Genomic DNA, 22,353 nt, shown 5'->3' with positions numbered 1-22,353 from the left:
CTGCACAAAAAAAACTGTTTTTAAAATCTATGGAATTTCAAAATTTTTGTGAATGGCAAAATTATAATTTTGTTTGTCACATTCATCTGACGTTTGTGGTAATTGAACTGAAAACATGCAATCAAAGTGGGGGTAAATTGTGGAAGGAACTGAACAACAACTTAATTTGTATTCAATGAGCCAAAGTTTTAAATATTCTTTCACATCATGCTGTTGGAAAAGAATTATTGTTAACATTTGACTGCACCCAAAATTGGTATGACTGGGTCGCGTTTGTTGTTGGCTGGTTGGGTGGATTGGTAGGTCGTTTGTCTGACTGAACATACAACTCTACCTTAACCCAGTTTGGATGAGAACAAGAGTTTTGAATGCTGCTGCCGCAGCAATAACAGAACAACATTGTAGGCTTATAGAATATCCAACCATCCTCCATCCGTTCGGCCTTCTACATAGTCTTGTTTCTTGTTAAGGCCCTCTCCATCTTTATCTATGTTACTGTGCTTTCAATTGTTTGCTGTCTGTTCTCTGGCATGTTCCTCAGTGTGTACTTCCATTCATCCGTTGAAATGCATTCGCTTAGGTGAGGTTGTTTGAAATCAATGTAAAACCACTGTTGTTGGAGCTAAAAAATTTCGATTTCATTGTTTTCGTATTTATTTCCAATAGGTCTGAAATGATAAAAAAAAACGTAACTCATAAGACAACATGCAATAACCTTGAGTGCTTAACCTTTTTCAGTGATTTCGAAAAGAAGAAAAAAAGACCAAAGAAAAATCATCGTCATCATCTTTATCATCAATGCAGCGCCTTTCATTACATTCATTTTTTGTCGGTTGTAGGAGTTTGGCGGTATTACGTGATTTATTGGAATTGTTAATCCATTGTTTCGATCGAAAAAAGTAATAGTTTTGATAATTGATGTGATAAAGTTTGACAAATGCTTTTTTGATTGATGTTTAAGATAAAAAAATTGATGCTGAATTGTTTGAATAAGGCACGGTGTGTCTTAACTAACAGAAAATTGCTTACACATGGGATGAGAAAAATCAAAAAATAAAAAATCGAGGTTAAAAAAGTCACATTTTTAGGGTTATTTGTCCTGGGCTTTGCCATGTTTGATAATTGATACAGATAGTGTGCTCAGGATATGGAAAGAATATTTTTCAAAACTGTTGGCATCCAATAGTAGCGAAGACAATGAAGATACCACAGATCCACGCCCAGAAGATGCTATTGAATGTACATATACCGCCCGGCCAAGATGAGGTAAAGACATCAATAAATCGGCTATAGAATAATAATAAGGCAGCAGGAGCCGATGGCTTACCAGCCGAACTGTTCAAAGCCGAAGGCGACACGCTCATAAAGAGTATTCATCAGACAAGGAGACAGCCTTTTGTGTGATCTCTCCAACATCCTACTGCAAAAGGTTATACGAGATGCAAACTTCAAAAGTAACGGCAAAATTTACACCATTAGCCACATGTTACTTGCTTATGCTGACGATATTGACATCATGCGATAGGAAGAAGAAGAATTGTATTGACCAACAGATGCTACTTTAGCGTAAGTAACCAAAACTCGTCAAACAAAAACAATGCTTTACAAAACATTGATACTACTCGTTCTAATATGTGGTTCCGAAGCCTGGGTACTTGCGCAAGCAGATAAGCAATGCTTGGTGTATTTATTTCTGTAATAGGCCAATTACAGAACATTTGTCCTATAAGCCGAACTAAGAAAAGATTTCCAATCCCCTATGTTTATTGCTTTGCTTTTTGGAATACCGCGTATTACCATCTCTTCTTCCATTTGCTCCATCTGCGTGCACCGCCAAGTGGTCCGTGTTTATACGCCTTTTCAGCGGGTTCATCATCGCTCATTCTTATGATATGGCCTAGCCAACGCAATCGCTGCATCTCGATACGTTTAACAATATTGATGTCGTTGTATAGCAGATACAGCTCGTGGTTCATGCGACGTCGATATTCACCGTCAACGCAGATTGGTCCGTAGATCTTTCGAAGAATTTTTCTCTCAAACACACCAAGCACTGCCATGTCTTCTTGCGGAAGTACCCAGGCTTTGGAGCCATACATCAGCACGGGTAGTATCAGTGTTTTGTAGAGTGTTATTTTTGTTTGACGAGATGTGACTTTGTTTTTAAACTGCTTACTTAAACCAAAGTAGCATCTGTTGGCCAATACAATTCTTCTTTTTATTTCACAACTGATGTCGTTTGTTGTGTTTACGTAGGAGCCGAGGTATACGAAGTCTTTTACTACCTCAATATTATAGGAACCAACTTCCACAGTCGGTCCGAGCTCAATGGACGCATTGCGCGTCGACACCATCAACTTGGTCTTCTCACCGTTTACCGCCAGACCCACTTTAGCAGATTCTCCTTCGACCTTTATAAAGGTATCAGTTACTTCTTTTACTGATCGACCCATGATGTGTATATCATCAGCATAGGCAAGAAACATGCGACTATTGGTGTAGATTGTGCCACTTCTTTTGACGTTTGCCTCTCGTATAACCTTTTCCAGCAGGATGTTGAAGAGATCACACAAAAGGCTGTCTCCTTGTCTAAAACCTCTTTTGGTACCAAACTCTTCAGAGAGGTTCTTTCCTATTTTAACTGAGGACCTCGTGTCAGTTAAAGTCATTTTACAAAGCCGGATGATACCAAATTCAGACATGGCTTTTATACCTTTGAACGCAGCGGGCTGTCGAAGGCTGCTTTATAATCGACAAAAAGGTGGTAGGTGTCGATCTGCATCTCTTGGGTCTTCTCCAGGATTTGCCGTAGAGTACATATCTGGTCAATGGTGGACTTGCCAGGTCTAAAGCCGCATTGGTATGGTCCAATTATCTCGTTGACCATAGGCTTTAGTCTTTCGCACAATATCCCTGACACGATCTTGTAGGCAATAGGGAGTAGACTTATGCCCCTATAGTTAGAGCATACAGTCTTATCTCCCTTCTTGTGGACGGGACACAGGATACTCAGGTTCCAATCGTCGGGTACTCGTTCTTCCTGCCAGATAGTGCTAATTAGCAGATGAATACACCTTATCAGCGTGTCGCCTCCGGTTTAGAACAGCTCGGCTGGTAAGTCATCGACTCCTGCTGCCTTATTATTCTTCAGCCGATTTATTGCTGTCTTTACCTCATCTTGGCTGGGCGGTATACACTTAATACCATCTTCTGGGATTGGGACAGTGGTATCTTCGTCGTCTTCGCTGCTATTGGATATCAACAGTTTTGAAAAATGTTCTCTCCATATCCTGAGTACACTATCTGTATCAGTTACCAAATTACCTTGCTGGTCTCTACAGGAGGATGTGCCTGTACCAAAGCTATTAGTTTGATGCTGACTCTTTGGTAGAATTTTCGGACTTCATTCTGGCTCCTGTACATCTCGATTTTTTCACACTCCCGCTTTTCCATCTCTCTCTTTTTCCTGCGGAAAAGACGTTTCTCCTCTCTCCTTTTCTCCCTGCATCTCTCTCGTGCGCTACGCGTTGCTACGGATTGTAAAGTAGCCCTATATGCCGCATTTTTCTCTTCGGTGGCAGCACGACACTCCTGATCATGCCATGGATTCCTTGGTTGAGGTCTCTGGTATCCAAGTATGGATTTTGCGGCTGTTTGCATGGAGTGGGCAATGCTTTGCCCTTGCGCTGATATGTTATCGGGATGAGGAGTGCTTTGATTAAGCAATTGGGCTAGTTGAGTGGAATATGCTGTGGCTATCTGTTGTGATTGCAGCTTACCGATGTCTAACTTTCGTGTTTTGTGTGTTCGTATTTTGTTTGCTACGTTTAAGCGGGTGCGTACCTTTGCTGCAACAAGGTAGTGGTCCGAATCAATGTTTGCGCCTCGGAACGATCGTACATCCAACACGCTCGATGAATGTCTTCCATCTATCACAACATGATCAATTTGATTTCTTGTTTTCTGATCTGGAGACAGCCAGGTGACCTTATGAATATCGAGATGATTAAATCTGGTACTGCTAACTACCATGTTTTTTGCAGCTGCAAAGTCTATCAGCCTCATACCATTGTCAGATGTTTCACTGTGGAGACTGAATTTCCCGACTGTTGGGCCAAAGATATTCTCCTTTCCAATTTTGGCATTAAAATCGCCTAGAATGATTTTAGTGTCATGGGCAGGGCAACGGTCATATGTTTCTTCTAAGCGCTCGTAAAATATATCTTTGGTCTGTTCGTCCTTATCTTGAGTGGGAGCATGAGCGCAAATAAAGCTGATGTTGACGAATTTAGCTTTTATTCGAATTGCAGCAAGTATTTCATTCACTAGGGTGAAGCTTGATACCAGATGTTTTAGCCTCCGTCTAACTACGAATCCGCAACCAAACTCATGCTTTACGTCATGGCAGCTATAATACAGTGCGTCACCTTTAGGTGTTGTTGTGACGCCTTTCCCAATATATCGTATTTCCTGTATGGCAGTAATGTCGGCCTAGTAGTTTTCAAGTACGTCTGCCAATGCGAAGACTGCACCTTCTCTATGAAGAGTGCGAACATTCCAGGTGCAGATTCGCAGATCATGGTCCTTAAAACGTTTGCGGGGTTCGTCAACTTTAGAGGGGTTTGTTTTTCTTTTCTTTCGTTTTTTCATAGTAGGCTGTTTTTTCTAGGGGAGGGTTACTAACCCGACGCCCAAACCCAAGTTTTTAACGTTCTTATGGGTGAACGCACGGCACATGTTAGCTCACTACCTTTAACCAGTGTTAAAGTTCCCCAGGTGACACCACGGAGAGGTCAGTGTCCACTTGAGATGAAAGAGGGACCAAGACAAATCCTGGGCTTTGCCATGTTAAATCGAGGTCACAGTTCACATTTTAGGTTTATTTCCGGTTTTCACAATTTTGCTTGGAAACCGCATGTCCTATTGAAATTGGATAGAATAAAATATTGTGGCTGTGAAAATTCTCTACAAGATAAATCTTTATTGTATTTTCGTAGGTTTTACCATTTTTGAGATATAGAAGTTCAAATTGGAATAATGCACTGACTGTATCGCCTTCTTATAAAACAATGTCATGCACGGTGCGCCTTAACTAACTTTAAATAAAAACCGCTTACACCTGGGAAGTTTTTGCAGATTCTGAAACAGCAATGTTCATAGATGAGAAAAATCCAAAAAAAGGAAAAAAATTGACAAAATTTACCTTTATGATATTTTCATAGGTTTAACCTTTTTTTGAGATATAGAAGTTCATATCACATGTGTAGGTATTTTTGTTAGGTTTTCACGATTTGCTTGAAAACGGTAAGTCCTATCGAAACGGGGCTAAAGAAAATCTTATAGCCGTAAAATTTCTCTATAAGATTGGCTTTCATAATTTTTTCGTAGGTTGTACAATGTTTTAGATATATAAGATTAAGTTGGGAAATTGCCGCCATGATATTGTTTTATAAGGTGAATTGTCCCCTTTTAAACTTGTATATCTCAAAACTGGTATAACCTACGAAAGTATTATGAAGGACAATCTTGTAGAGAATTTCCATTGCTACAACATTTTCTTTAGTTTCATTTCCATAGGCCTTGCGGTTTCTAAGCAAAATCGTGAAAATCTAAAGAACCCTTAAAAATGTGAACTTTGACCGCGTTTTATTTAAAAAGCGCTCCGGCGATTTTTTTATTTTTCTCATCTATGAACATTGTAGTTTAAGAATCCGCAAATACTTCCCGGTGTAAGCGATTTTTATTTAAAGTTAGTTAAGGCGCACAGTACATGACACTGTTTTATAAGGAGGCGATACAGTCAGTCCATTGTCCTAATTTGAACTTCTATATCTCAAAAATGGTAAAACCTTCGAACATATTATAAAGTTTAATCTTGTAGAGAATTTTCACAAATATAATATTTTATCTAATTCGATGTCGGTAGAACTTGCGGTTCCCAAGCAAAATCGTGAAAACCTAAAAAAGCCTAAAATGTGAACTTTGACCGCGATTTATTTAAAAAAGCGCCCCGCCGATTTTTCTTTTTTGTTTTTTTTTTATGTTTCTCATCTATGAAAATTGTAGTTTAAGAATCCACAAAAACTTGTCAGGTTTAAGCTCGTTGGTTCGAGAGCACCGTGTGTGGTGAAATCCCAAATGCGATGATAAACTGTTGTTGTGAACTGTGTCTGAAATACGTGATGTAAAAGATATGGTGCAAAATACCGCTGAAACGACATGAAGTAAGCATTTAAGAGTTTCGGAATGTTCTGATGAATTGCTGAGAACTTTATTTGGAAGATTTTTGCAACAGGCTACTTGGTTCAATTCCCAATAGTTTAGTTGATACTGACCAGAATTTCAGCAATTATGTAAAGTTGTCTATATTTTATCGATTTTGATGCCCTAGATGTAGTTTTTCTTATGTGGTCTATTCAAGAGAAAAGTTCTACTAGTTTAGGGCTACAATATTGCCAAAGCCAGCAAGGCCAAATTCCTAATAGTTTCTGATATTAAGCTCCGATAAAAGCAAAAACTGTAGTTTTAGCCCGGTTTAGATAGGGCCATAAAATCCGAACTGGATATGACAGGACAAAATCCTACTAGGATTTTTGTTGCTGTTGTTGTAGCAGCATTTAAACCTACGTAGGAGCATAGGTTTAATGCTGGTTTGGCAGCCGCTGGCCGAAACATTATGGTTCCGGGTCAATCCGCTAAGAAAGAATCCGCTGCCGTGGGATTGATGGTTTTTGTAGTCTCAATATGTACTCTCAAAAATGCATACTAGAAGTTGTTTGCATTTTCAGTGTTGCATAGTGATATTGCAGGCAGATTCGAATGATCTAAATGCACATTAAAATTGTAATCTCAGCCCAGAGCACACTAAATATATTTTTTTCTAGCTATGTTTTCGGTTGTGATTAATTCATACTTCCAAACAGGGAATAGTTGTGAATGCAAAATTTATGGCCACGTTTCCCCAAGAATGTAGAATGTCCAAATAGAACCATGCTAAGGCGTGTTTGTGGAATTTTTATCTTTTCAAGGACATCGCTCTGTTCTGTCTTATTGGCAATTAAGAAATTTTACGCATTTTTTAACGCCAATAAATTCCACAGACACACAGCAATAATAGCAGCATACAAACCAATCCCTTTCAAACTCATAATTCTTGGTATATGGCCCATATAAAAACTAACACAACACGCCACAGGCAGCCAGCCAGCCAGCTAAGCTCAACTCAGTCAAATTGTCAAATTTGTTAGACAACTTTCATAAATGTCATGGTGGTTTGTTGTTATATTTCAGCAGTTTCAGTGGACTAGTTTTGGTATTATTTCTTCTTAACCCAAGCAAAAGGAAGAAAGAAACAAAAAAAAAAAAAAAAATATTGGCCAAAACTCCAAGACCTGGTGGCTGGCATTGCGAAAATATGCGTTTCTTGTGTAATATGATCTATATATTACATAATGTCTGAACAAGTTATGCGTGTGTGTACTAAATTTTATGAAGCTGGGCAGCAGCACCTCGCAATATTTTTTTTCTTCTATCGTCTAGCTCTAGAAATAAATTGAGGAATGAGTCTATCTAACTAGCACTCATTACAGCCTACAAATCTAGGCGGTTGTTTGGTTGGTTGGCTTGATATTTGGTGGTGTTAGAAGGCATTTTCATTTGAACAAGAAGCCGTTCATTTGAACATTCCTTAACGCCAAACATTTATGGCAATAATGAAGACCACAATACTACGAACGACTACACAACTACACGCCATGTCATGCCTAAGAGGCCAAATAACGCACCACGAAAGACCAAACATGCAGTCATCAGTCACATTAGTTAAGACATTCACTTTGAGACACATGCACATATAATATTTTTCCAACTACCACTGATCGCAATTAGATATCGCAGCTTTAATCATTCATTCTTATGCAATGTGGGATAAAACATAATCAAAGGTACAAACATTAGAGTTGTGTCGTTCATGAACGAACCGGTTCAAAGGAACGATTCCGTGAAAAGAACGAACGGATCCGTATCCAGCGCATTCTTTTATATCGTTCATTTAGATCCCCGATGACCGAGTCATTGCTGCTTACAAAACAAAACCACCACCATTAGCTTTGCATACACACAAGCACACAAGCAAGCAAAAAAAAAACGAATGCATTGGTTTTGCAGTCAAGCAGCACAAATTTCCACACAAAACAAACAATGATTCAGAGAGCTACTCTCGCTCAGTAACAACACATCTCGGTCATATCTTTCTTTTGCATCATTCGTTCATCTGGTTCTTTCATATCAAATCCAGAAACAAAACCACCCCCATTAGCACACAATGTGTCATTCGTGAACGAACATTTTCAAAAGAACGATTCGGTGAAAAGAACGACGGAGTCATATGCAGCGGAGAACGAACGACTTCAAAAGAAAATAACACAGTCAAATGTATTGTTGAACGAAAAAGAGCCAACGAACGAAGTGAAAGATCCGGATCTTTTTGGTGAACGGAATGAAAAAGATCGATCCGCTTAATGAACGAGATTGCCCAACACTAACAAACATGTGTGGTGTGTGTGTGTCGGTGTGTGATTTACTTAGCCAACGCCTTATTGCTTTTATTAATGCGTCGTTTCACTTTCTATCCATTACCGGAACATTGGCAACATTAAGCGGACATGGCCGACCGACCGACCACTAAAGAGACAAGAAAAAAAGAAATCAATAGCCTTTATGAAAGACCATATGGTTGTGACATAATTGTGTTACAGTCCAATGCAACCAGAGCTGAGCCATGAAACTGCAAGCATTGGTAACGTGGTCAATAAACAAGAAGGCAAAGGGGGATTTGATAACAGTAATTTGTCATTCGATAATTTTAAAGGGTATTCCTTCTCTGACTGTTTCACTATGCAACACTTAAAATGCAAACAACTTCTAGTATGCATTTTTTGAAAGTACATATTGAGCCTACAAAAACCCTAGTAGGGTTTTGTCCTGTCAGATCCAATTCGCATTTTATGGCCTCATCTAAACCATGCTAAAACTTTTTTTTTGCATTTATCGGGCCTTTATCTCGAAAACGATAATGTATTTGGCCTTGCTGTTTTGGCAATATTGTAGCCCTTAACTAGTAAAACTTATCTTTTGAACAGACTACATAAGAAAAACTCCTTCTAGATCATCAAAATCGATTAAATATAGACAATTTTACATAATTGCTGAAATTCTTGACAGTATCAGCTAAACTCTTGGGAGCTGAACCAGGTGACCTTTTGCAAACATATTCCAAATAAAGTTCTCAGCAATTTTTCAGAACATTCTAAAACTCTAAAATGCTTACTTCACTGTTGTTTCTGCGGTATTTTGCATCATATCTTTTACAACACGTATTTCAAACACAGTTCACATCAACAGTTTATTCTCGCATTTCGGATTTCACCACAAAATATACTGAAAACAACGTGATAGAGGCATTTTACAACAATGGCATATTCTGAAGAGTTGTGTATTGCATTCCAGCGAATATTTTTCCAAAAGAAGACATTAAGAAAAAATTAACGGTTTTGGAGATATGGTGCGAAATGTATACAAATTATGGAAATTTTTAATGTTTTATAAAATTTGAGGCGATAAATGTAGTTTTTCGAGTTCATTACTTCTCCAAATAGTTTATTCTTGCCCTTATCTACAAATTTGCTGAAGAAGATTCACATAGGTTTTAGAGATACAGCCCAGAATTGCTTTAAAAAATCAATATTTAACCATGTTTAGATGGGGCCATAAAATCCATGCTGGATCCGACACAACAAAAACCAACTAGGGTTTTTGTCGTTTGGGTCTGTACTTTCAAAAAATTCTCAGCTCAAATTGTTTGCGCAATATTACCTTAAAAATGTTGCACAGTTCTTTTATACCCTCCACCATACTATGGAGGGTATGATTAAATTTGTCATTCCTTTTGTAACACATCGAAATATCCATGGGATACCCTATAAAGTATGTATATTCTTGATCAGGGTAAAATTCTAAGACGATATAGCCATTTCCGTATGTCTGTTGAAATCACGATACAGCTCGCAATTTTTAAGACAGAGCTTTGTAATTTGGTATAGAAGTTTCTATTACTCCTAGGATGTTTTGTATTACAAATGGGCTATATCGGTCCACGTTTTAATATAGACCTCATAGAATGGTACTACCCGATTTTCGGTATTTTGATGGTTTTAGCTTCATGATTGATCTTCATGGGGGGTAAAAAACTTTTCCCCAGAATTTTGTCGGTATATGTCCATGCCTTCATTTAGCCCCCGTAGAACGGTACCTCCAGATTTTCGGCATATTTAAGGTTGTGGTCTAATATTCCACCGAAATGGGTGAAATATGGTATTTAGTCTTCGTTGGGGGTATTAAATTTTCTCCTCTGAATTTGTCGGTATAGGTCCACGCCTTCATATAGCTCCAATTTTCGATATTTTGAAGGTTGTGGCCTCAATATTTCACCGAAATGGCTGAAATATGATATATTTAGTCTTCGTTGAGGGTACAAAACGTTTCACCTTCATATTGCCCTTTTAGGACGGTACATCCCGATTTTCGGTATTATGTGGTTTGTGGGCACAACCTTCAAAATACCGAAAATCAGCCACTGAAATTACTGAAATTTTGGTATTTACAACCTGTTTCTATATGTCGATAGAATAATGTGTACGAATGAAACACGTCCAATCTTTAGTTTTCAAAATATTTTGCATTGGCTTTTGCTTCAAAACAAAAAACAAATTTGAAAAACACACAAGAGTTTGGACGTGTTTCATTCGCACACATTCTTCATTCGACATACAGAAACTGGCTGTTAGTCTACGTTTGAGGTAAAAAGATTTCCGACTGTTTCGATATAACCCCCTTAGAACGGTACCTATCGATTTTCGTAATTCTGAGGGTTGAGACGTCAATATCCCAACGAAATTACTGAATGACTTTCGGTATTATGAAGCTTTTGGCCGCATTATCATACCGAAATATCGGAAGTTTGGTATTTAGTCTTCTTTGAGTCTAAAAACTTTCCTCCTGACATTTTTCGGTTTAGATCGAACTTAACGCCGTTCTTACTTGTTATACCCTCAGCATTTATGCTAACGAGGCTATATACACTTTCATACGGTCAAAATGTGCCTCATCGAAATAATGGTTTTAGACCCCAAGTATGTTTGGACGAAATGTGTTTCAGACAATTTGGAGTCGATTGAGCAATGTCCATCCGTCTGTCTGTCTGTCTGGCTGGCTGGAGCGCACTATAACTCTCGAACGGATCAACCGATTCGATCCAAAATTTGGTTTTCGTAATATTTTGTCCAAACTTAGTTTAAGTTCGAAGATGGGTTATATCGGTTCACTCCTTCCGATACCTCCCCCACAAAAGTTCGAAAATGTTCGGAAATTTTGTACGTACGATAACTCTTGAATGGAGTAACCGATTTGGTCCATAGTTTGCAAATCGTGAAATGCCTACCAGACTTAAATGAGGTTCCAATATGGACTTAATTTGGGATAAGTTCAGTTTAGGGCCTGGTCTCCAATCGCTTTGATTTTTGTTTCAGCAACTTGTATTCACTGCCCCCCACACGACGGTACAAGTTTCATCAGGGGCAAGTCCACACTTCCTGAGAAAATAGCCTAAAAGTTGCCAAAAACCCCTATGACACCGTGTGAGGTGGTTGGAGCGCAAGATAACTCTCGAAAGGATCTGCCGATTCGGTCCGAAATTTCTAAAATTACGAATTACGACGGTCTCAATTACGACGGTAAAATTTTTTTCGAACTAACCGATTTGGTCCAAAATTTGGTTTTCCTGATATTTTGTCATATTTTCAGTTCGAAGATAGGCAATACCGGCCCACAACTTCCGGTAGTTCCCCCGAATATTTAAAAAATGTCACTTAAATTGTATGCACAATATCTCTTGAACAAATTTAGTCCACACTTTGGATCTCCTAATATATTGTCCAAATTTATTTTAACTTCTAAAATGGAGGTACCTTAGGGAACCTCCTCCACAACAGTCCAACATTTGTGTTTAAGTGCAGTTTAAGGTCTGTTAGAGGATCCTTTGGAAATGTATGCCGACGCTGTTCGTTGTTGCCCTGCTTACATCGGTATTATATTTTCCGCGGACAAGTCCATGCATCCTGGCATACTGGTCCATAAGTTATACGACCCACAGACCCACTGAAATGACTAGTGGGCGATATATCCCAAAATAAGATCCACTTCCATAATGGACTATGTCGGCCCATTCCTTTAAGTGCCTCCTCTGCAACACTTTTGAACTTTAATCCAAATCCAAATGTCCACGAAAGGCCACAAAATAATGAAAATACCATAAATAAATTCGATCTGACCGTAGTTGAAAGTTTCAATTCACATTGGCTGAGGGTATATCTCTGTCGGCAAAGCCGACTGATACTTTTTTACTTGTTTTTTAATACTTACTTACTTAGCTGGCCCATTACAGAACATTTATCCTATAAGCCGAACTGAGAGAAGATTTCAAATTCTCTCTGTTTGGTTGCTTCGCTTTTTAGAATACCGCTCCTTGTCATATCTTCTTCCATTTGTTTGCTCCATCGAAGCCTTGGCCTGCCAGTTCTGCGTGCACCAGCCTGTGGGACATGTTTATACGCCTTTTTACCGGGTTCATCATCGCTAATTCTTATGATATGGTCTAGCCAACGCAATTGTTGTACCTCGATACGTTTAACTATACTGGTGTGGTTGTAACGCAGATTGGTACGTTGACTTTTCGAAGTATTTTTCTTCTCTCAAACACACCAAGCACTGTCTCATCTGCTTGCACAAGTACGCAGGCTTCAGAACCATGCATTAACACGGGTAGTATTAGTGTTTTTTAAAGCGTTGTTTTTGTTTGACGAGTTGTGGGTTTGTTTTTAAACTGCTTACTTAAGCCAAAGTAGCATTTGTTGGCCAATACTATTCTTCTTCTTATTTCACAACTGATGTTGTTTGTTGTGTTTATGAATGTGTCAATATAGACGAAGTTTTTTTCTACCTCAAAATTATAGGAACCATCTTCTACAATTGGTCCGGGCTCTATGGACGCATTGGGCGTCGACACCATCAACTTGGTCTTCTTGTCGTTTAACCACCACAGAACCACTTTAACAGATTCTCCTTCTACCTTTTTAAAGGTATCAGTTACTGATCGGCCCATGATGTTTACATCATCGGCATAAGCAAATAACATGTGGCTATTGTGTAATTTTCTAATATCTACATCTCGTATAACCTTTTCCAGCAGAATGTTGAAGAGATCACACGAGAGCTTCGGAGAGGTTTTTCCTTTTTTAACTGAGGACCGAGTAACAGTTAATGCTATTTCACAAACCCGATTGAGTTTTGGATAACAAATTCAGACATGGCTTGGAATACCATTGAACGTAGGTGGCTGCTTTATAATCGACAAAAATGTTGTAGGTATCGACTTGCACCTCGTGGGTCTTCTCCAGGATTTGCCGCAGTGTAACTATCAGGTCAATGTCAGGATTTGCCAAGTCTAAAGCCGCTTTATTAAGGCACAATTATTTCGTTGACCATAGGCTTTTGTCGTTCGGACAATATACTTGACACTATCTTGTAGGCAATAGGGGAAACTTTTAGTGCATACAGTCTTATCTCCTTTCTTGTGGACAGTAGGGTTATGACTTTTTGATAATTTTTCTCAAAAACGATTTCATGTAGTGAGAATAAATGAACTTTTGCCTCATAATGCCTAAAATATCATTCATTCCGCTTTATTATAAAAAGAGGTTCCGCACAAACAAATTTGATTTTTTTTTGAAAAAATTCTATGAAATGAAGAAAAAAATGTTTTCAACAAATTATTTCCTGTTGCACAAATGGATGGTCTTTTACCTATTAATGACTAAAATAACTTTTATTTCACCTAAATTTTAAAAAAGGTCCCGCACAAACCACTTTTAATTTTTATGATATATGAAGAAAAGTTATATATAATATAAAATGATATATATGGTTTAAAACGACGATAAAATTAGTGAGAAACTAACGGTTATGTCATTATATTTATGTCGTGTGCCCCTATACCTTGTTTTCAGTTATATATCTGCTTACAGCGACTTGAAAAAATGTTTCAAATGTTCTGAAAAATAAAAACTTTAAAAGTTTTTTGTGCGGAAGCTTTTTTTATCGAATCACATTATAATTAAGATTTTATGTAATCTTAGGTAAAACCTCATCAAAATATCATGCAGGGGTATGAGGTTGTAAAAAAGTCATTACCCTAGTGGACAGTCAACAGGATGCTTAGGTTCCAATCGTCGGTGATGAATACACCTTATCAGTGTGTCGTGTCCGGTTTTGAACAGCTCGGCTGGTAGGCTATTCTTTAGCAGGTTTATGGTTTCTTTACCTCATCTTGGTATACATTCAATACCATCTTCTGGGATTGGATCTGTGGTATCTTTATCGTCTTCGCTACTATTGGATACCAACAGCTTAGAAAAATGTTCTTTGATCAGGAACCCTTATGAATATCGAGATGTTTAAATCTGGTACTGCTAACCACGATGTTTTTTGCCGCTGCGAAATCTGTCAGCCTCATTCCATTGTCTGAAGTTTCACTATGGAGACTGAATTTCCTGGCTGTTGGGCCGAAGATATTCTCCTTTTTAATTTTGGCATTAAAATTGCCTAAAATAATTTCATGGGCAGGGCAACGGTCATATGTTTCTTCTAAGCATGAGCGCAGATAAAGCTAATGTTAAAGAATTTTGCTTTGATCCGTATTGCAGCAAGTCTTTCATTCACTGAGGTAAAGCCGGAGACCAGATGTTTTAACCTCCGACCCATGACGAAAGGTTACAAATCCGTAACCAAACTCCTGCTGTGTGTCATACAGCGCGTCACCTCTAGGTGTTGTTGTGACGCCTTTCCTAATCCATCGTATTTCCTGTATAGCAGTAATGTCGGCCTTGTACTTTTCAAGTATATCGGCCAATGCGTAAACTGCACCTTCTCTATAAAGAGTGCGAACATTCCAGGTGCAGATTCGCAGATCATGGTCCTTAAAACGTTTGCGGGGTTCGTCAACTTTAGAGGGGTTTGTTTTTCTTTTCTTTCGCTTTTTCATAGTAGGCTGTTTTTTCTAGGGGAGGGTTACTAACCCGCCGCCCAAACCCAAGTTTTTAACGTTCTTATGTGTGAACGCCCGGCACATGTTAGCTCACTACCTTTAACGGGTGTTAAAGGCAGAACCCCAAGTGACACCACGTGGAGATCAGTGTCCACTTGAGATGAAAGAGGGATCAAGATAGATCCTGAGCTTTGTCATGTTAAAGTCGGTCAGGGGGGCTATGCTTTAAATTGTATCGATTACAATTTTGTTATAATTTCTTTTGTTTTTGTAACAAAAACGAAACAAACAAATTAAATTGTTGTCAAATAAACAATGAGTGAAGTGTTTAAAAATTGACTGAATAGGCCGGCAGGACTTTCCTTGGTATCTTTTATCCCCTACGTCACATTATTTCTGGCCATTAAAATACACAACACATTGCAATGTTATGACAATCTTAAATTTACAAAAACCTCTTCTTGTCTTTTTCATCTTTTTTCTAGCAAAACTCTTCCTATCAATTTGGATTCGATGTAAAGGATGATGAATTCACCAACTATCAAAATCGCAAGGAGGTACGTGATGGTGGTGTCATCAAGGGCAGCTACTCTGTCGTCGATTCGGACGGTTTCATTCGCACCGTCAAATATACCGCTGATCCCAAAGAGGGTTTCAAGGCTGAAGTCATTCGTGAACCAACCGATATTGTTGTGAAAATTCCCACACCTGCACCACAACACCAGGGATTGCTGCGTCCACATGCCCAGGCTGTAAAGGCTCAAGACTACAATTTGAAACAACAATATCAGCCACAATATCAACATTAGGTTGACAGTGATTTCCGCATCCAAAAAAATGCTTCATTCTAAAATTAGTAAAAAAAAAAAACAAAATAAAAAATTTTCTAACGAATTTTTAGCTAGTTGGAGCTTGTGACGTAGGAAGGAAGGAGGTGTTCCTACTATGCGAGTTTATATTTTTGTAATAATGTATTTCATCAAACGTATCATATTTGTATTTGTTTATTTATTAGAAATGTTTTAATTGTTTATTTTGTATGTATAATGCATTTTTTCTTTTCGAAACATTTATGCCAATCATTTTTTTTAGAAATCATTTTTAAACATATTTTTTTATTTAAATAAAAGCATGGACATGGACATTTTGTTATGAATCTGGTCATAGGTGTATGTGTCCATGTTTTTGTGTTCATATTCATAACTATTTTTTTCAATACTCAAATTATAATTTTAATAAAGAAACAAATTTCACATAATACCCTTTGTTGATTGAAATCTTTAATTTCATGTTGAAGAAGAGTATTTTCTCAAAAGAACAATTGCAGTGGTGTTAAATATCACAGAACATTATTTTAATGTCCTTTTTGCTAGCCTTTGGCTCATCACCATCATCCTCGAAGCTAGCAGAGCCCATAAGATGCTTTCATTTGCATATGACATGGACGTGTAATTTTATTTGCTTGCTTGATTTGCTTCGGTTCGGCCAAACTGATCAGTGGGAAAATCTTTAAACTTGCACAGAAGATGAACTTATGATGTGTCATTGCTACTGTTGTTGTTATCAGGATGAATGAAGTGTCCTTTTGCAGTGTCCTTGCATACATTAAGGGACTCAACTGAAACTAAAGAAATGATCGCCCAAGATGCGTTCGTGTGGGAAAAAGGGGTTAAATGATTTTCAAAATGACCCTAAACGAAAAACCAAAACCGGTTCTGGACATTCATCAACGTAGCCAAAGAAGATAATAATTAAAAGACAGACTGCATTAAAAGGACACACACACAAACACACATACAGAAGGTAAGGAGGAAATCTTAAAGGTAACTTAGCTATGTTGTCATATTTGTATCGATTAAGTTGCTGGACTGACTGTTGAACAATTCAATCATTATGATAAACATGCCCTATGTGGTGGTCGTTTCGTCAAAACCATGGCGAAAGGCTACCACAAATATTAAAGCAAAGAAGGCCAGTGGTCTTGATGTCCAACAAAGACCAGCTGTTTGATTAGAAATTCCAAAAAGTGGTCATTACAAGGATATCTTCAAAATTAGTAAAGGATATGCAAATGAAGCTGCTGTCTCCCGCTTGTCTTGGACTTAGGCAATCCCATCATGAGATAAGAAGGCAAACACAACACACCCCTATTTCTTTAACAGCAGTAACACATTTGCATATACAACCTCACCACCACTGAAGACATTGATCTTAGAGATGTCCATAGCAACAACCCTTTATAATGTTACATTACACAACAATCTGTCTTCTTGCTATCCTTAGTACATTATCATTCGTTTGAAAGGAATCACTTGTAAAAGGTCATTACAAAACTGGTTTTGCTCTAAAGGATGATCGAAGTAAAATAAAGGTAAGCCCTAAACGCAAAATTTGTTGGACTTGGACTTAAGAAATGACCTTTCAAGAAATGGCATTGTACCAACCATGAAGAAATTGAAAAAAAAACTGGACTGACCACTTTTAACGTGAGAAAAATTCTCCTCTGCCAAAGCAACCACCTTTTTATGACCAGATTCTAATCCTTGCTTTGAGGTTTTGAAGCATGAATGAATTCTTCTTCTGTTTGATATGCAAATGTTTTGTTCCATTTCGAAACCCCTCTTCCCTATTCCAAATGAAAGATAAAGCAATGCAATTTTCTTTTGTCTCAAGTTTTTTTCTCCCTAAATCATAAATAAATTCTGCAAAATTTCACCAAGTCACGTTTGGTGCATTCTTGCTTGGGATTCCTTAAAGTTTTTCCAAAACCTTATTCCATGAGTTTTAGGTATTTTGCATTTTTTCTGGTCATTCTGGAAGATTGCTAACAACGCTCTATGGTCTCAAATCCAAATTTGCTAACCAAAACTATTTCAACGTTCATTTTGTATTGCAATTTATTATTTTTAATATACATACTTGTAAAAAAAGTAATTATTACGTGTTTTCGCCCAAAATTACGAAAAACGGCCAAAATTCATATTACAGGGTGGTACCGTTGTATGTGGTTTAAACCAAAACATTGACGTATGTTAACAATTTTTGGTAAGAAGGATTCTTATCTTCCAAGAAGTCGAAGTACCAAATTTCAGCCGAATCGGTTATAACATATCGCTAAAATTCCCAATCTATATTAATAAAGTGATTGACTGACTGACTGACTTAATGATTCATCAACGCCCAGATCAAACGGCTGAAGCTAGAATCTTGAAATTTTGGGTGAGGGTCAGTCTTGGTCCGAAGGTGTCAGATAAGGCTGGGTTTTTGGAAATTCAAACTAGAACGGTACGAAAAGTACTAAAAGGTACTAAATATGGTACCCTTTGTATTAGGCAAACGGGAAGAGCTAGAATTCTGAAATTCGGAACGAGAGTCACTAATAGAGTGTAGGATGGATGTACCATAGGGTTTTTAGAAATTCGGAATAGAAGTGTACGAAAAGTACTAAAATGTACTAAACTTGGTACTATATTGTATTATGTGAACGTATAGAGCTAGAATCTTCAAATTTGAAATGAGAATCTAGAAAGGGAAGTAGGACTGATAGAAGATATTGGTTTGAAAATGTGTACGAAAAGTACTAAATGGTACTAAATTTGGTACAAATTCGATTTGGTTGAACGGATAGAGCTGGAATCCTAAACTTTGGAATTAAGATTACTGTTGGAGTGTAGGTTTGAGATATGGGGTAGTTTTGGAAAGTCATACATATGGAAGCGAAAAGTATTAAATGGTACTAAATTTAGTACAATTTGGATTTGGTGAACGGATAAAGCTGGAATCCTGAAATGTGGAAAAAAGATTACTGTTGGAGTATAGGAGTGGAATGTGGAAATAGGTTGGAAATTCGTACTATGGTGTACGAAAACTAAAAACTGGTAAATTTAGTACAATTTGGATTTGGGTGAAAGGATAAAGATGGAATCCTAAAAATTTCGAATTAAAGTTATTGTTGGAGTGTAGGATCGATGTTGTTTTGGAAATTCATACTTATGTGTACGAAAAGTACTAATTGGTACTAAATTTGGTACAATTTGGATTTGGTTGAACCCAGGGACGTACGCAGGGGGGGGGGGGCACGGGGGGCCCGGGCCCCCCCCGAAATGGTTTGGTCGAACAAAATCTTTTAAGCTACTGTAACTAGTTATTGAATTTTTATCTCATAAAAATGTTTGTATATTTGAAGATTTCAAATTAAAACTTATATTTTCTTAAGTTTCTGAACAGAAAATGTACATCATTAACATGTTTTGTAAGAAAATATTATTTTTTTTTTTGTAAGCTGTTTTTGAGAGAAACTTCCAATAAAATCTGAATTACTTCTTCATGTCATATCATACCACTATCAAAAGCTAATTCCTTAATGAATATACCCCATGTCTATTATTTATTCGAACTGTATAGAGCTCTCGAGGCTTAAAACTTTTCCGGTTATAACAAAAATAACGAGTTCAGTATTATGGGAATGGAAATATGTATATATAAAAAAATCTATTGAATAAAATGTATGAAGGGTCGGTCCTTCGTGGACTACATACTGAAAGCCAATTAGAAATTTGTTTTACTGCCATCGCCAAAAATTTTGTTATTCTGTTTTAGACAAATTTGCTGCTAAACAGTATGAGAAAATAATGAAGACAAATGAATTTTTGTGCGTCACTTGATTTTTACTTATCATTACCGAAGTATAATTGTAACCTCAGACTTTAGATTACGAGATTATATACACTAGGACTGTATAGATTTCATCAAAATAATGATTTAAGACTTCACATATGTTTGGACGATATTCGTTTCAGCCAAGATGGAAGTACTTACCACCGTCCGTCCGTCTGTATCTCTGTTTGTCTGGCAGGTTGGAACTCATGATAACTCTCGGTCCAAGTTATGGATCTCGTAATGTTTTGTCTAAATTAAATTTAAGTCATATCGGTACCTCCGCCATAAAAGTCCAAAAATGTTCACTAAAATGGTCGAAGGGACTAACCGATTCGGTCTAAAATCGAACCTAATATGGTTCGCAAGATTACTTCCAAAAGTATATCAAGGTCATCGAGTCCAAAAACTTCTAACCGTACAATTAAGAAAGCAAATTATAACGCTTCTTTTGTAACATAATATTAAAAGTAAAAATAATCCTGGTATCAGAATCTATATCTTTCGGTAAATAACACTGTGCAACATTTTTAAGGTAATCTTGTGCAAATAATTTGAAGTGAGGATTTTTTGAAAGTACAGAACCAAAGTACAAAAGTTCCGTTTTGTTGAGTCAGATACAACTTGGATTTTATGGCCCCATCTAAACATTATTAAATATCGACTTTTTAAACAACTCGGGGCTATATCTCTGAATCCAATGCAAATCTTCTTCTGACCTTTGCAGCAAATTTGTAGATAAGGACCAAAATAAAATATTTGGAGAAATGAAAAAAAAAAAATTTTATAATATATCTCAAAATTCCATCATTTGTATACATTTCGCACCATATCTCCAAAACTGTTAAATTTTTCTTAATGTTTTCATTTGGAAACATATCAACGACAGCCGATATTCTTAAAAATTAGGCTAAGATCATCGAAATAGTGAAAATCTTGCTATAGCAAAGACAACGACAATTCTTTGTTGTTGTAAAATTCTGCGATAAACCATAACGTGGACCTGTATGATTAAAAACTTCAATATACTTCAATAAATTTTACATGGCGACATTACCGAACGTGGCCCGATATTGTCTAATTTCAATTCTAAATATCGTACTCTGTAAATATTTAAAATTGTATCCTTAGTCCCAATTTACATTAAACGATTTTTCTTGCGGCAATTTTTCTCGTTCTCTTTTAAACTTGCCTCTTGCGTTTGTACAGGCAATTCTGTTTCTGCAAGTTTTGTTTTCAAAACAATGAAAATAATGTCAAAAACGAAAAATATAAAAGGAATTGCCTGAAAATTGCCGGTACGAGCAATTTTTTTCCCCTTACGTGTCTCTCCTACAAACTGAGACTTGCCGCAAGTAAACTCGCCTAATGTAAATTGGGACTAAATATTATGAATTCTTTCTATTAAATTTATATACTTTGTACCATTATTTCATATAAAATATAGAATAGAATATAGAATAGAATATGTGCCAAAATTTGCAGTCCATTGGGCAAAAATTTACCTAGATATGAGCTTTCGAAACGAAAGAAAAGAAAAACAAACCCCTCTAAAGTTGACGAACCCCGCAAACGTTTTAAGGACCATGATCTGCGAATCTGCACCTGGAATGTTCGCACTCTTTATAGAGAAGGTGCAGTCTTCGCATTGGCAGACGTACTTGAAAAGTACAAGACCGATATTACTGCCATACAGGAAATACGATGGATTGGGAAAGGCGTCACAACAACACCTAAAGGTGACGCACTGTATTATAGCTGCCATGACGTAAAGCATGAGTTTGGTTGTGGATTCGTAGTTAGTCGGAGACTAAAACATCTTGTATCCAGCTTCACTCCAGTGAATGAAAGACTTGCTGCAATTCGAATAAAAGCTAAATTCTTCAACATCAGCTTTATTTGCGCTCATGCTCCCACTGAAGAAAAGGATGAACAGACCAAAGATATATTTTACGAGCGCTTAGAAGAAACATATGACCGTTGCCCTGCCCATGACATTAAAATCATTCTAGGCGATTTTAATGCCAAAATTGGAAAGGAGAATATCTTTGGCCCAACAGTCGGGAAATTCAGTCTCCACAGTGAAACATCTGACAATGGTATGAGACTGATAGACTTTGCAGCTGCAAAAAACATGGTAGTTAGCAGTACCAGATTTAATCATCTCGATATTCATAAGGGCACCTGGCTGTCTCCAGATCAGAAAACAAGAAACCAAATTGATCATGTTGTGATAGATGGAAGACATTCATCGAGCGTGTTGGATGTACGATCGTTCCGAGGCGCAAACATTGATTCGGACCACTACCTTGTTGCAGCAAAGGTACGCACCCGCTTAAACGTAGCAAACAAAGTACGAACAGACACAACACGAAAGTTAGACATCGGTAAGCTGCAATCACAACAGATAGCCACAGCATATTCCACTCAACTAGCCCAATTGCTTAATCAAAGCCCTCCTCATCCCGATAACATATCAGCGCAATGGCAAAGCATTGCCCACTCCATGCAAACAGCCGCAAAATCCATACTTGGATACC

At 37.4% G+C, this 22,353-nt stretch overlaps 1 protein-coding gene across 1 annotated transcript in view; it reads left to right on the top strand.

The window, feature by feature from the left end:
• The window catches only part of Cpr66D (Cuticular protein 66D), a 32,194-nt gene extending 15,779 nt beyond the window's left edge, over window positions 1-16,415 (top strand). The window contains exon 4 of the mRNA XM_073981996.1: window positions 15,643-16,415. Coding sequence (XP_073838097.1) covers window positions 15,643-15,966 — 324 coding nt within the window. The 3' untranslated portion in view covers window positions 15,967-16,415. The remainder of the gene's footprint in view (window positions 1-15,642) is intronic.
• Window positions 16,416-22,353: the final 5,938 nt, after the last annotated feature.

This window comes from Musca autumnalis, unplaced genomic scaffold (genome assembly GCF_047663935.1).
Source record: "Musca autumnalis isolate F117 unplaced genomic scaffold, ASM4766393v1 scaffold_4, whole genome shotgun sequence".
Classification (NCBI taxonomy): Eukaryota; Metazoa; Arthropoda; class Insecta; order Diptera; family Muscidae; genus Musca; species Musca autumnalis.
This window is presented reverse-complemented; position numbering and strand designations above follow the sequence as displayed.